The 14,992-nt window shown below is 36.2% G+C and overlaps 1 protein-coding gene and 1 long non-coding RNA gene across 3 annotated transcripts in view; one reads left to right on the top strand and one right to left on the bottom strand.

The window, feature by feature from the left end:
• GABRR3 (gamma-aminobutyric acid type A receptor rho3 subunit) overlaps positions 1 to 12,939 on the top strand; it is a 44,339-nt gene extending 31,400 nt beyond the window's left edge. The window contains exons 8-9 of the mRNA XM_006923417.2: positions 5,646 to 5,842; positions 12,433 to 12,939. Coding sequence (XP_006923479.1) covers positions 5,646 to 5,842; positions 12,433 to 12,735 — 500 coding nt within the window. The 3' untranslated portion in view covers positions 12,736 to 12,939. The remainder of the gene's footprint in view (positions 1 to 5,645; positions 5,843 to 12,432) is intronic.
• Positions 1 to 14,992, bottom strand: part of LOC112472132 — a 31,355-nt gene that overhangs the window by 12,195 nt on the left and 4,168 nt on the right. For both annotated transcript variants that reach the window (XR_003043528.1, XR_003043527.1), the window contains one exon: positions 12,508 to 12,589. This is a non-coding gene — a long non-coding RNA (uncharacterized LOC112472132). The remainder of the gene's footprint in view (positions 1 to 12,507; positions 12,590 to 14,992) is intronic.

Here is a 14,992-nt window from a genome sequence, read left to right as displayed (position 1 = left end):
TATGCATTGGTCACTTGAAAAATATTGGTGTACTGAGTTATACAGATCTTCCCAATGTTCACATAATTCATCATACAATATAAAAAAAAATTCATTTGTTAATATCACCACTAATCTCATCAAAAAGTTTTTCAGTAGTGGGAAGCTTTCAAGCTCACGGTGATAGATACAATTTTAACATCTTTCTAGTTTGGGCTTAAAAGCTCAAATTTTATCATTTGGCAATAAATACCATGAGTTATTCTACCTCAAGTGATAGGCTTACTTTACTCAGTTTTGAGAAAATGTCTGTCAGTTACCCAAATCTGAACAACCATACTTTATCTGTCAGTTGTTCTTTTGAGGAAAAGTGATGTTCCATTTGAAAAAAGTGTCCAGTGTTCAGCTCACAACTTGATTGCCTGATTGCTTTTTCTTAAGACAGCCACCCTACTTTGTATGCAGAAGGCTTTTATGTATATTTCTCATTTCATCAACCGGAATGTTAAAAAGACATGTCCTCAAGGGCTCTAATTTAGTTAAATTAACAGTTTTTACTGATTTTATTTTCATTGTGATGCTGGGAGTTGGAGAATACAGTGACTGCTAGGTCAGTTATGTGCTGCTGCCTTCATTCATGCTAAAGCAACAACAGTTTTTCCAACCATTACCTTATACCATCAGTGCAAATATCAACACAGTAAAAAAAAAGAAAAAAAAAGGTAAATAATGTCTTAGTATGGTTATGAAACTTATTTTCACTATCAAGATCCTCTGAAAATGTCTTGGAGACCCCAAAGGATCCACTGATCGCACTTTGAAAATTATGGCTATAAGGTATCTAACTCTTTAAAGTCAGTCTTCTCTATGAAATGTCCTCAAATGTGCTTATTCTTTCTTTTCCATTGCTCTTGTCTTGGTGATGCTGGGCCCCTTGTTAACTTTGCCCTGGACTGCCCTAACAGACCCCTACCTGCCCAGGGCCCTCTTGCAAGCTTTGTGACATGCTACCCAGAGGACAATAGGAAGCAGAAATCCAGCTCAAGCTCCATGGGACATGGTTTGGGGTGACATTCTCAAGAGGAAAGGACACTCTTTGCTAATTTGTACAAAACAGTAGCATGGATTTGTAGAGGTCTGTAATTGATCATTTTACCTCTTGCTCTTCTTGTCCCAGTTTAATCCTGCTGCAGAGTAGTAGCTCTAAAACACAAATCTGATCACAATATTCTCATCTTGAATGCCATTGGTATAAATACTTTCACCTTGGAATCTAAAGTGTTCCTTGAGGGTTGTCAGATGGAATACAGCACAATTGGTGAAATACAAATTTTTGATAAGCACCAAATAATGTTTTAGTATAATTTTATACCAAATATTGCATGGGACAAACAACAAATGTTATTTGTTGTTTATCTGAAATTCAAATATAACTGAGTGTCCTGAATTTTTATTTGCTAGATCTTCACCCATACTCTTGTTCCAATATACTTGCCCTAAGTTTTAAACAATTTTATCATTTAGTGTTCTCAAACAGGGCCCCATGCCTGACTGCTTATCTCAACTCTGTACATTTATTCTGCCTCTCACTCTGCCCAGAATGTCCTTCTTACATGTTTTTGTTGTTGTTGTTGTTGTTGTTGTTTTTCTGTCAAAATCCTGCCATCTCTCAATGGCCAGAGCCTTTACTGATGACTGCAAGCAGACATGGTCTTTCTCATTTCTGAACCACATGGCACTTTGTATCTCTCCTAAGTGACCTTGCTTCTTCTAATTTATGTTTAGATATGGGGTGAGTTAGTAGCCTGTCTTGTCTCTTCTAGTAGAATGTGAGTTCCTTAAGAAAAGTAATCAGTACAGTGTTGTGCACATATTTTGTGCTTAATACATACATAACAATACAATTGTTAAATCACCAGCGTTTAATCTACTATGTTTTTAATAATTGTATTTTTGTTACTAACTGAAAACAATTCATTGCTGATTAAGACCCTTTTACATTTATCGTGTAAATGTAAAAGGGTCTTAATCAGCAATGAATTGTTTTCAGTTAGTAACAAAAATACGATATTCAACATTAGAGGTTGAATAGCATAGAAATGTCAATTGTGATTAGGCAATTCTCATGAGAGATAACAATCATAACTTGGAATGTGTAATGGGTTAAAAATACTATTCTATCTTTCCATCTGATTTTGTGTGGAGAGAGAGTAAGACTATTATAAAGCTATTCAAGGACATTTTAACTCTCATGGAAGAAGAAGTATTATTGTATTTTCTTCTCCCCCTTCTGTCTCCCTCCTTCTTTCCTTACCTCCATACTTCTCACTTGGTCCCTCTGCATGGAATATATCATTCATAACCAATGTATTAAGTAATGGGTTTGTTTGCCAGGAAACAGTCGTGGCAGAGAAAGGCAACTAAAGCTTTCACTCATAAAGAAAAATGTCTTCTAACAGAGGATATGCCATATACCTAGAAAAGTAAGCACTTAGGAGCAGTTCATTTAACCATCATAGAGATTATCAGAGTTTCTCGGCACTAGAATCTGGTGCTACCTTTGTGGGATACAGTTGTTAGTTTCTGGCCATAACTGTGTTGGGATATCTAGCCTATCTTCCTTTCCTTCACATTCCTTCACACTGAATATTTTCTTTCTTCCTAGGCTTACAGGGAAAATGTTTGTACTCATTTAAAGGTGAATGTAGATACATAAGCCTTCAAAAGAGCTATACCCACAACCGAAGGGAGCAAACTGACTCAACCTTTCTATAAGTGATGCCTACATGCCCAACTGTTATTACACTGGTCAACAAACCTCTCCATTGTGTTTGGGGGGAAAAATGGCCAATGAAGCACAAAAATAACTCTCCCCAGACTGAATAATTCTTAGGACCCCATATGTGTCCTTAAGAGTTAATATGGTGAAACCACAAGGGCTCAGGAGAGCCAAGTCTCATGGGCCAGACTAAATATTGTCTTATAACACTTTCCTAACTATGCATAGCAGTATTGGTATGTGGGAAGATAATGTTCTAATCCCAATACAGGACCTTTCTTTGACGAAATGGTCACTCAATATAATTCAAAACTCCTTTATTGAGATGTTAACTTTAATATGTTTGAAAGGAATGCTATTTGTCAAGATTAATGTATTTCTAAGGGGCAGCTCAAGACATAGTGTGTTTAATGTAGCTGTAATACTCCTTGACTCCAAGTTCTATTGCTTGGGGAATATACTTTCAGTTTCCTCATCCTTTACTCCTTGTACTTAACAATCTCTCCTCCCACTCTCTATTTCTTTCTTTCTTCCTTTTCTTTCTTTTTTTCCCATTATTTTACATAAGGAAAATCTAGTATGCTGGTTTCAAAATAAATAAAGCTATAGTAAATTAGTTGGACTAGGCACCCTTTTAAAGAAAATAGCTGATAATTTATTGCTGTCTGGCAAATATAGATAATACAATTACCTTTTATAGCCCAAGAGTCATCAATTTAAAAGACACGACAAGACCTATCTGGTATGTAAACTAGTGTTTGTTCTAAACCATTATTTTGTCTGTTAAGTTCCATGTTACTGTCCATTGAAAAAAATGAAGTCGTATTTTCCATATCATAAAAAACCAGTAAGAGAAGATATTTTAAAATTTTGAACTAATGAAGTAAGCTACGAAATAGGAACATTAGTTTAGGATTCATTCAATTTTACCAGTGAAATCTAGAAGAGAAGAAGACTTTTGGCCTATTGAAAAGCACAAAGCACCTTCATGCTTCCTGACATAATTCTACACTCAATTTTATAGCGTCTTCTCTCAGAGATGCTCCATCTGTAGAGACTGGTTTATAATCTTAAAAACAAGAGGAATTACCCTTTACAGAATGAGAGGCAGCACGTTTGCATGTAAAAAGCATAGGTTCTATACCCAGAGAGAAAGGTTTCAATCCTGCTCCTGAAGAAACTCAGGCTAATTACTTAGCCACTCTCAGCTCATCTTTCTTTTCTGCAACATGTGGCAAATAATATTTATCTAGGTTTGTGCTGAATAAACATTTCATAAAGGCAACCAAATTTTCTTTAATAATCTTGGCCTCAGCTACACGAACATCTGTAATGTTAATCAAAATTTCACATCTCTATATTTATGTGGCAAGGAATGCGAACAGCGTCCACCAATATGCAAATCCTTGATGTTACCACTCTTAGGGAAACCTGAAACTCAGCGAGATGGTAGCCTGCTTCTAATGGTAAGAGCTAGGATAGCATTTAGGTTTCTTTTTCTAGAGTTAAATCAGTGCGAAGGTGAGATCCAGGCCCTCCGTAGTTACTGTCAAGTTGTCAGATTGTGTTGGTCTTTATCATACAAACAGGAAAACTTCATTTGAAATTGAATAGCTCTACAGAGTTGTCATTGTCTGTCATTGTCATTTCCCTCAAACGAGAACCTTGCAGAGTTATTGTAGAAAGGGCAGAAATATGTTGGTGAAAGCTGTCCACACGCTGCGTCTGTACATTTAGGAGTAAATCACCGTGCTCTTCCTGCTGTTCTGGACTCTGTCTGTTGACATTAAAATGTCCTCACAACTTATAAAAATCATTAAGGATTCCATTTGCACTTCCCTAGTGGGAAGTTAAGAAATAAAACCATGCCAGCCAGTGTACATTTCAAATATTTACAATACTATACTTTCTCTCTAGGCAGTACTTTGGCAGTATCCCTCTGAGAAATTAGTGTAGACACAGAATAGCCTTCCCCAAAGCTGGCATTTTATTAAGGAAATCTCAGAGTCACTTCTTCTTACTCCATTGTCCCCCAGAGCCCTGATCTCTTACTTCTGATGCTCATGCCAGAGAATAAAGAAGGAAAAGAAAAAGAAAAAACAGAAAAGAGAAGACTAAGGTAGTGGGAAGGGAGAGAAAGGGAAGAGAAAAAAAGGGAGAGAGTGGAAAACAAGGGCAAAGGAGGAGAGGGGAGGTTACAAAAGTAACTGGCATTCAGGAGTCATTTAGTACACATTTACACTGGACTGAGCCTCCACTATCACACTTCCATTCTGAATTTCAGTTGAACTGGAGTTCAGTGATAAGGGACAAAGTATAGCAATAATGATGGCTTATAAGTATTCTATTGAGAATAGCTGTCATTAATTCTATAAAGATCACTCTTCAATGAATGAAAGACTTAAAAGGAGACACTGAGATAATTTCCTAACAGTAAAAGTTGTAAAGTGATGAGAAAGGGTAATGAAAATAATTTTGGAATTTCTTTCCTAGGAGACTATTTTAAAATTGAATATGTTTTTACCTTTCTGGGATGGTTAGAAGAGGCCCATCTCAGGGAGAGAAGCACTGAGTCCCAAAAGTCATGTCTGATTCTGTGATGTCTTTAGATGGAAGGAAAGAAACGTTATGGACAATGGGGGTGAGGGCAAGAAAAAGAGGTAGAAAGAGAAATCCAAGGGGAGCTTCTTGCTTAGGCTGAAGATGCGAACTGGGTGAACATGCAGAGCTTCCCTACCGCCCACCACCCTTTGATCACCAGATTGATGTTGTTCTAGATATTGATATTGATATTGACATTGAAATGTGTCCCCCTGGTGTAATCCAGCACCAGATTCTGGAACTGAATGGTTATGTCACTGATCTTGTCACCATTCTCAAATGGCAGGAATCACCACGGTGCTGACCATGTCCACGATCATCTCTGGCATGAGCGCCTCCATGCCCCAGGTGTCCTACATCAAGGCTGTGGACGTGTACCTTTGGGTCAGCTCCCTCTTTGTGTTCCTGTCAATCATTGAGTATGCAGCCGTGAACTACCTCACCACAGTGGAAGAACGGAAACAATTCAGGAAGACAGGAAAGGTACTACATTGCTTTGATTATCAGATGCCTTTTGGAATGTGAAAATGATTATCCTCATCTATAATCCTCTCCCGACAGCATTGTCAGCCCTTGTATTAAGTACATATGTCTTAGCAAGATGCAAGTTTACATGATAGTGACATTTTAATATTGAACTTTATTCTCTGTGTTGGCTGGTTTCCTAAGCATCTTCATTTACCTTCAACAGGCGTTTTTGTGTGTTTATGTGAGGAATTCTGTGTGCTCCTCTCAACCACATCCTTTCAAGTAAATGATGATGATACTAGTAACAGCTAACATTTAATGAGTATTTATTATGTATGTATTGGCATTGTGCTGACCACCTAACATATATTATGTCATTTAATACTCAAAGTAACCCGAAGAGGCTGGTACTTTATCACTTTTATTTTATGGAAGTGAAATAAGAGCAGGTGGATAGTAACTTGACTGAGGCCACACAGCTCAAAAGGAATTAAGATTTGCTTCTGGGTCTCCCTGACTCAGACTCTCCTGCCAACCAATAAATGATATGTTTTTCTTCACCAAGAGCTAGGATTATTTCTCTCTTCCTGTTTCTTGAGAGTCTGGGAGAGTATAAAGGGAAAATCTCCTCACAAGTATACTAGGAACAAGGTGCTTTCTAGGTTTTAAATGTTCTTACACAGTTTTTGTGATATTTCATTATAAATGCCAATAGATTGATCTTTACCTGCTTCATATCACAAATAATTGGGGCATTAGTTCCTTGTTATTATAACTGACCTACAATATTGTATTTCAGAAAGCTAACTGATCAAATTAATTCATTTGCTAGCATACACTTGAGACTATATATGTATATATAGACATATACTCACATATGCAAATAATTTTAATGTAATATTTTCACATTGGTTTAAAAAATTCTTATATGAGCATTTATACACACCCAAAACATTATTTTATATTTTTTATACTTCCAATGAGGACATTTCGTACTTTTAAGAATGTTTTTATAGCCTCTCCTCCAACTGAACCCTCATACCAGCTTCCTAATGTAGGCCTTGCAGAAATTATTATCTCTATTTTTAAAATGAAGAAACAGAGTTTTAGTGCAGTAAAGTGATTTGTCAAAAGATTCACAGCCAACAGAGCTGCAACTGCAATTCAGTTCTCCTGCAATGCTAATTTCATTCTTTTATTTTATATCCTTTGAGTCAAAGCTGTAATAGGAGCTGATTTAGCTTTATTGCAGATGCTTCAATTTCTTTTGTTGACAGTATATGACAAATGTCCCTGTCACATACATACACCACAGTGGCTACTCTGCAGGTATGAGAAAACCATAAGCTTATAGACAAGTGTGCAGTAACAGGTATGTACGCATCACTTGGGACTAGTCACTTTTTATCCAGTAGATCTGGGATGGGATCTGAGAGTCTGCATTTCTAACACACCCCAGATGCTGCTGATCTATTTCCCACACTGTGAATACTAATGATTTAGATCATCTATGAAGTGAAAGGTGACAAGAAAAAAATGTGAGACAAATGAAAGGATTTGTTGTTCTTGTTTTGTTTTGTTTCTATATGAGGAGTGGTTAACCCAAGAAAGAGGCACTGAATTAATTTGGGCCCACCTCTATCTAGTCATTTGACTTTAAAATATCTATGTCTCTTTGCCCCCACCTGTTCACAATACACATGTGTTAACCCTACCTCAATTGTTTAATTTGATGGGGTTGTACACAATCTTCTTGTGTACCACTGAGAAGAGATTCTTTTGGGTTAACGAGCATCATCTATTTTGAAAATTATTTTTTGTTTTTAATTGTGGTAAATACAAATAACATAGAACTTATCATCTTAATAGTTAAGTGTACAGTTAAGTACTGTTAAGTTTATTCACATTGTTGTACAACCAATCTCCAGAAATTTTTCATCTTGTAAAACTGAGATTCTGTACCCATTAAACTCCCCCATTTCTCCCTTTCCCCAGCTTCTGGAAACCACCATTCTAAGCATCCTCCTTTAGGGTGCAATTATCTTAAAGATATATCCTACCTGACATTTATATAGTTATGGGACAAAATGAAAGAGCACAAGATTTGGAGTCAGAAGTGATGACAAATCTAACTCTACCACTTTCTAGCTTTGTTTCCAGGCTATTTCTCCTAATCTTCATTCTGCATTTGCAAAATGGTGGAATTTCTTCCCTTTTTACCTCACAGGACTGTTGTGAAGATCAAATTACATAATAAATAAGTCTGAGATTTTCACAAACTATAAAGTTTAAAATTGTGGATATATGTTAAATTCTTATTGTGGTTAGTGCTCAGAGCATATGGTGTAAAGGTGTACCTAAACTCAAGCAGTTTGTCACTTGGGGTGTTCTATTCAAAAACAAAACTGTGGTCATCCTTAGGTAGTTTTATTTACTTGCAGCAAGTAAAGAAGACAGGGGATTCACATCCAAAGCTCTGTCTCCCTGAAGGGAGTCTTAGCCACTGTTTATATGCACTATTTGGTCAATTACATGTTGCTTTCTTCTTTTGAAGTTGGCTGGTCACACTTATCTGGTTGGGTTCCAGGCACCCTCATCCTGCTTATAGTTGTGTCTGCAAAGTACTGTACTACACTTTAACATTTAGCAAGAATAGCATTTAGTAAGAACCACCCAGACCTTGAGACCCTTGTCCTGTCTAACAAAGGAATAGGAGTTTTAATAGAGAGAGTGGGAACGGGCTGTCTGAGATGAGAGCTCTTTCAAGGCATAGGATGCCCTAGTGAGGGGCAGGATAAAAGCGTAAGACAGTGGGTTTGGGGTTAATCAATGATACCTCTCTCCTCAGAATTAGGAAACCAGTTTTAGAGAGAAGAGAGTTGTACGATCTAGACAGATGGATATGATGATGTCACCTTTGTTATTGATAAAGCAGTTTGGAGAAAGCAGCTTAGTTAGATCTGAGAGCAGGAGGCTTCATTAATACTCCATCACCAAATTAAAAGTACTTATTCTCTTGGTTGCTGGTGAAGCTAGACAATTCAGGACTCTCCTTGTAGAAACAGTTTCCTTTTACCTTATTTCAGAGATCAAACCTAGACTCCGATGTGGATTACTGAGTGAGGACTCGAAAAAGATTGAGTCACCCATGCCAGTTTCTTCTCCCAAATCCCTAGGAGTGGAGTGATTGAGGGTTAGTGAGAAAGGCCAGGAATGTTAAGCTCATGTAGTTCCTATGAAATCATGAAGTTAAGCAAAGCTCATTTCCTGACACCACACACGTCCCAACTACCCACCAGATACCAAGAGCTGGGAGAACGGCAAGGGCGGTGGAAAACTTATCCCTAGTGTTGACCTTTGTCCAAGAAGGAGAAAGGAAGCTATTTTTTTTTCTTATTCCTTCATCCGAATGTTTTCCTAATTCCAGGATTTAGGAGTTAGTCTAAAATGGTCAAATTTATAGTTAAAATATAATATGTCTTTATTATGTGCTTATGTATAGGCAAAAGTGAAAAATTAAAAAAACACTTCTAAAACTGTTTCTACTGGAACAACCAACTTTTAAACATGTGGAAATGAAGAGGAATTTTCACTCAAAAAGCTAATCAGCTCTTTGTTCTGCTTTTGTAGATATGCTTGCTACATAGGCTGTACTTGAAATTAACTAAAGACTCATTTTCCCTTTTGCTTGTTCTGTCTAAGCAACAAATGTAACTGCCTGTACCCTCTAGCAACTAAAACACACTTTGTAACTCTTTATAACTGCCTGCAACCCATAGCAACTCCCATGCTTTGTAACCATCTGATGACAAATTAACCAATCAGCTCATGCCAAATAAATTTTACATAAGCAACGTTGCAACTGAGCTCCAGGCCCAGATCTTCAGAGGCCTAGTTCTTCTGGGACCACTGGTGTAATAAACCTGAGTTCTCCAACTCTCCAAGTGCTGCTTGGTTTCTTGCCAGTCTGATTTTTGCAACTTTTCTGCAACAGAAATTAGCAGCCTACTGGTAAAATTGTATATTGCAAGATTTAGTCAATTATATAGATAATCCTCAATTATGATGAAAAAAGAAAATGGCCCCTTGCTCTCCACAGAAGATTATGTCTTCTTCAACAAAATAATGACATTTTTGTTAGGATTAAAAAGTGATTGTTCAGTGGGATTGTTACCGTTGGGGTGATCTAAAACCCATCAGTGCCCCAGTAGCACTGAGGGGTCCTCAGTTCTTTTTATTGGTACAGTAAAGACTAACTAATCAATGAGATTTAGGAAGAGTAAGGTTTATTGAAAGTACATTTCAAGAAAGAAATGGGCTATGCAAGAGAAGGCTGCAGCAGCCTGGCGGGGGGGGAGTGGGGAAGTATGATTAAAGTACACTGCAGGGAGGGGCAGGTTATAGTGAAGAGGGCTATAACCCTGTGGAGTGGGGAGGTCTGTATTATATTAGGGCAATGATGGGAGGTACAAGGGTAGTGCTAGATGACTGGCGTGGAGGTAATTTTGATTGACATTTGGCCGTTATATAACCCTTTTGTCTACTGTACATGTGCTTACCCAGAATTCAGTCTGTTACAATTAAATTCATGAACTTCCAGGCATAGGCATGATATTATAATGATAGTATAATGAGGCCAGATCACAGGAGGTTAGTGTAGCACTGATTGCACATGCACTTGTGGCTGAATTAAACCAGCTACTAGTTTATGGCTCTTCATTCCTTTGAACCTCAGGATGTAGAGATAACTTATAACCATAAAATGGAGGTTCTAGAAAGGTCCTAAGGGAGGTCTCTGGGAAGGGCCTTCATTCCCTAGTTGCCCATATCTACTTAACTACCTAACAGGATGACTCAGCAGTATTCTGGGTGGCTAGAGAAACTACTAAAGAGAGACTGTACATAGTTATTCTATCTTCAACCCCAGAGTTGAATATATTGTTAGTGTTATTATTGGCTACCTGAGGTTATTCAGCCTTGATCTCATTTCATGTTTATTTTGCCCATTTTCATTTTACTATGAAAGTTTCTACAATTAAAACAAAAAAGTACAACATAACTGATTAATTTACAGACTACACAGAATAGTCTCCATGTTTTTTATTTAATTTTAAAATTTATTTTAATTTTTTGGCTGAATATAAAAGGTATATATTTTTTTTCAATTACAGTTGGCATTCATTAGTTTCAGGTGTACAGCATAGTGGTTAGACATTTATATAACTTACAAAGTGATCCCCCCAATAATTCGAGTACCCACCTGGCACCATATGTAGACTATATTCCCTATGCTGTACTTTACATCCCTGTGATATTTTGTAACTGCCAATTTGTACTACTTCACACCTTTACCTTTTTTACCCAGCTCCCCAACCCCTTTCCCATCTGGCAACCATCAGTTTGTTTTCTGTATCTATGAGTTTGTTTCAGTTTTTTTTGTTGGTTTATTTTGTTTTTTTTAGCTTTCATATATAACTGAAATCATCTAGTGTTTGTCTTTCTCTGTCTGAATTATTTCTACACTTCATGTCTTTTGAATTCAGTAAAATATTGGGTTTTTAAATCACTATGAACCAAATAAACATTTTTGGCAGAATGTACTTCGCTGCCTCCATTTTGAATTCTGAATAATTTTATCCAGGAGTAGCTGTTCATATTTGTTCATTTTTTAACTTCCCTATAGATCAAGAAGTGATTTGGTTTTCTCAGAAAGTAATTAGTGACAGCTGCTTCGTAGACACTGCTTTGTACCAATGATAACTGCTATCTCCCTCAGAGTAAAACATTAAAGAGAAACGGTAGTTTAGATTCAATCAAGCACTGGAGCCAGAGAGCATTGTTAATTCACTCCTTCCAAAAAATAGGCCAATTTTAAGTTGTTTAATTGGGTTGTGTTAGTATCATTTATCGGTGCTTCACAGCAAAAAATGGGAAAGCTTGGCCAATTTGCATTTTATAAGAGTAGCTAAAATCATTCATACCCCCACTTGAAATTTAAGCATAAATGGATCACCAGATGATATTGTTCTGTTTTTGGACAAAAAAAACAACAACAACAACAAAAAAACCCCCCACACTTACTGGGCATACTGTTCTGTTTTCTCTAAAGAAGAAAAATACATTGAAAAGCAAGTCCAATTGGCTTATACTGCTCTTCTGATAAATCATGTTCAATTTCAACTCACAAACTTATGCCAAACATTTCATACTACTCAGAAACAAAGAGGAAAACCTGAAACTGTTTATTTCTGGGTGAACATGCATTGAGTGTAACAGTCTATCAGGCCAGGACTAAATTAGAAAACATTGATACTATAGTTTTGTAACATTTATTTCTATAATGCTCAAAAACCTCTATGGAAATAATTATAAACCTTGCCAAATTTCTATTAAAAATGGATCTCCAAGATAATATTTTCCATTTTTATTAAAATTACTTTTAGTCAGATACCAGAAGCAAAACCAGAATTCTATTCTTTGAAATAAGCAAAACATTCTTAGCATTTATCAGAACTATTTTTAAAGCCTGATTGTTTAGATTTGTACTGTAATTCCTATTCATAAAACCATATTCATGACTTACTAATAAAAGCCTTTTTTATCAGATTTCTGGAATGTACAACATTGATGTTGTTCAAGCTATGGCCTTTGATGGCTGTTACCATGACAGCGAGACTGACCTGGACCAGACTTCCATTTCTCTCCACTCAGAAGAGGACTCCATTCGAGGAAGATTCACAGGCAGCCCCAGTGCAGATTCACCTCGGATAAAGAGAAGGAAATCCTTAGGAGGGCACACTGGCAGAATCATTCTGGAGAACAACCATGTCATCGACACCTATTCAAGGATTTTATTTCCCATTGTGTACATTATCTTTAATTTGGTTTACTGGGGTATATATGTGTGAAGAGGAATCCCCGATGTATAAAACTTGTGTTGGAGTCAGCGTATATTCAACAACAACGACAACAAACGACTCTTGACAAAAATTTGGACAGTACTAGAGTGAACTAAATATCAGCCAGTTACATCTTCTGGTCTAAAGAAGATGTGAAAGTTGACTGATTTACATCAGAGTTCAAGGTTGTAGGAGAATTTGGCTCCATAAATAAGAGTCACAGTCATGCATATTATGGAAAAATAATTTGTAACTCCTTCATCTGGATCCTCCTTTCTTTCTAAATGTAAATTTCATGTATTTAAGGAATAAAACTAGATTATGACAATAATTCAAGAAGAGTTTGTTCCTTAGTGCTAGCCAAATGCCAAATTACCTAACAGAGATGAATCCTCCTAAGGAAGAACACATCATGTCGGTGGAACCATGGACACTCATACAGCTGAGTCCCATGAAGAGCCTCCCTCTGCCATCTCCAATGTTTTATCTTACATCACTAATAAGTTTCATATATTATTTCATATAAAACTGTGAACTTCACTCAGTCTTCCCATCCTAATGTTAATACATCACACACTTCAATAATAGCATCTTATATTTTGTAGTTGAGGTATAGCTTTCATAGTTTTTTGGAGTTATTTAATTAATTACTTTATTCAACCAAATGTTTATTGACCTCCTACATGTGCCATGCATTTTATTAGGTGTTATGTACTAAAAAAAAAATGAATACAAAATGACATTTCTGCCATCAGTGAGTGCACAGCCTAGCAGAAACAGTGAACTGGTAGGTACAATAAATAACAAATGTAATGAATGTTAAATTAGAGGTATATAGACAGTACTCACTTTGCTGTCTGAGTTCTAAAAACGGGATATCAAAGGAGAGTCCACAAAGGGATGTGGACTCTCAATTTATAAATAACCGAAGATGCTTCCAGACATTATTGAGTAAAAAAATTGAATAAAATTTGTATATTCCATAGTAATCTTTAGTAACTTTGGTTGAACCAAGTAAATCAGGTCAAGTGGGTATTAAATAGATGTTTGTTAAGTAGAAAAACCTCCAAAAAAAAAACCCCCATTCATTTCATAGACTGGTAGTGTGCATGCTTTTGTGTTGGTATTTTGTGGAAAAGATTCCATTTAGAGATAAGCCCTTTGTAGGAAGAATGAAATTTCCTTTCCTATTTTGAATTCTGGGATTGAATTTAGGGAAATAAACAGTGTATTGCTTTCAGCATCTTGCCATTTATTTCACCATAAAGTGAACCAAATGATTTGAATGATTTCTTGCCAGGTGAAGAGACAAATAACTTCCCACTGTTTACCAGTAACAATGTTTTTGATTCTCTCTGTGAATGACGTAGGGTTCTAGAAACTTATCTTCTCCTTGGTTGTAAAAGATTTAAAAGCATTAAATTGGTTGTAAAAGATTTTAAAAGATTTAAAAGTTTCCTCATATAAGAATTCTGGGATACTCCATTTTTTCTTAATACTTTTCTAATTCTTTCAAAATTTTCCCCAAATTATGTTTTTCTAGGAAACTGTCCAAAATTGAGCTAATATAGCTTATTCAAAACTTTTTTCCATTTAATTGTATCTAGACCATAAAATTTAAAACTATTTATTTAATAGTGTTTAAGCTTGATTTAAAAGGGATATTATTTTCATAAGATTTTATTTTCAAAATATAGAATAGATTAATATCCTAAGTGGTTCTTTGGGAATTTGTTGCTATTATTTAAGCTGAGTACTAATGTTGGATTAACATTTCTGATTCTGACATACTTTTATATAACTGGTGTTTAAAAAAAAAAAATCTATAAATGAACGGAAAAAATCTACATTGTTCCCTTCTTCAAATTCTGGTTCTTCGGACATAGCTGTTTTTGAACTATAACATTTTGCATGTATGATGCTTCCCATGGGCATATTCATTTCACGACTTTAAATCAAATGCTTGGCTGAACACATTTGGCAATCTGGGCTACAAGAACAGGTCACTCTCATACTACACATATATTCAGCACTCCTATTGAGGAGCAATAATGAAAGATTGTTGGCCAATCAAACATGACTGCTTGTTAATGCCTAGAAATGCAGGCATCATGTTCTTCAGTAGTAAATGTCTAACACTGAGAAAGAAAATCTGTTTACTGCTTAAGTGAATTATTAGAGCATTCAGAATGAGCTCCTAGGATTTTAGCCAGTTTCTTCTCAAATCAGTGGCTGGTGAAAACTGTGAGAACAGAGTTATTCTTGT

The sequence above is a fragment of the Pteropus alecto genome, unplaced genomic scaffold (genome assembly GCF_000325575.1).
Source record: "Pteropus alecto unplaced genomic scaffold, ASM32557v1 scaffold379, whole genome shotgun sequence".
Taxonomy (NCBI): Eukaryota; Metazoa; Chordata; class Mammalia; order Chiroptera; family Pteropodidae; genus Pteropus; species Pteropus alecto.
The sequence above is the reverse complement of the archived record's forward strand: the minus strand, read 5'-3'. Positions and strand labels throughout refer to the sequence as shown.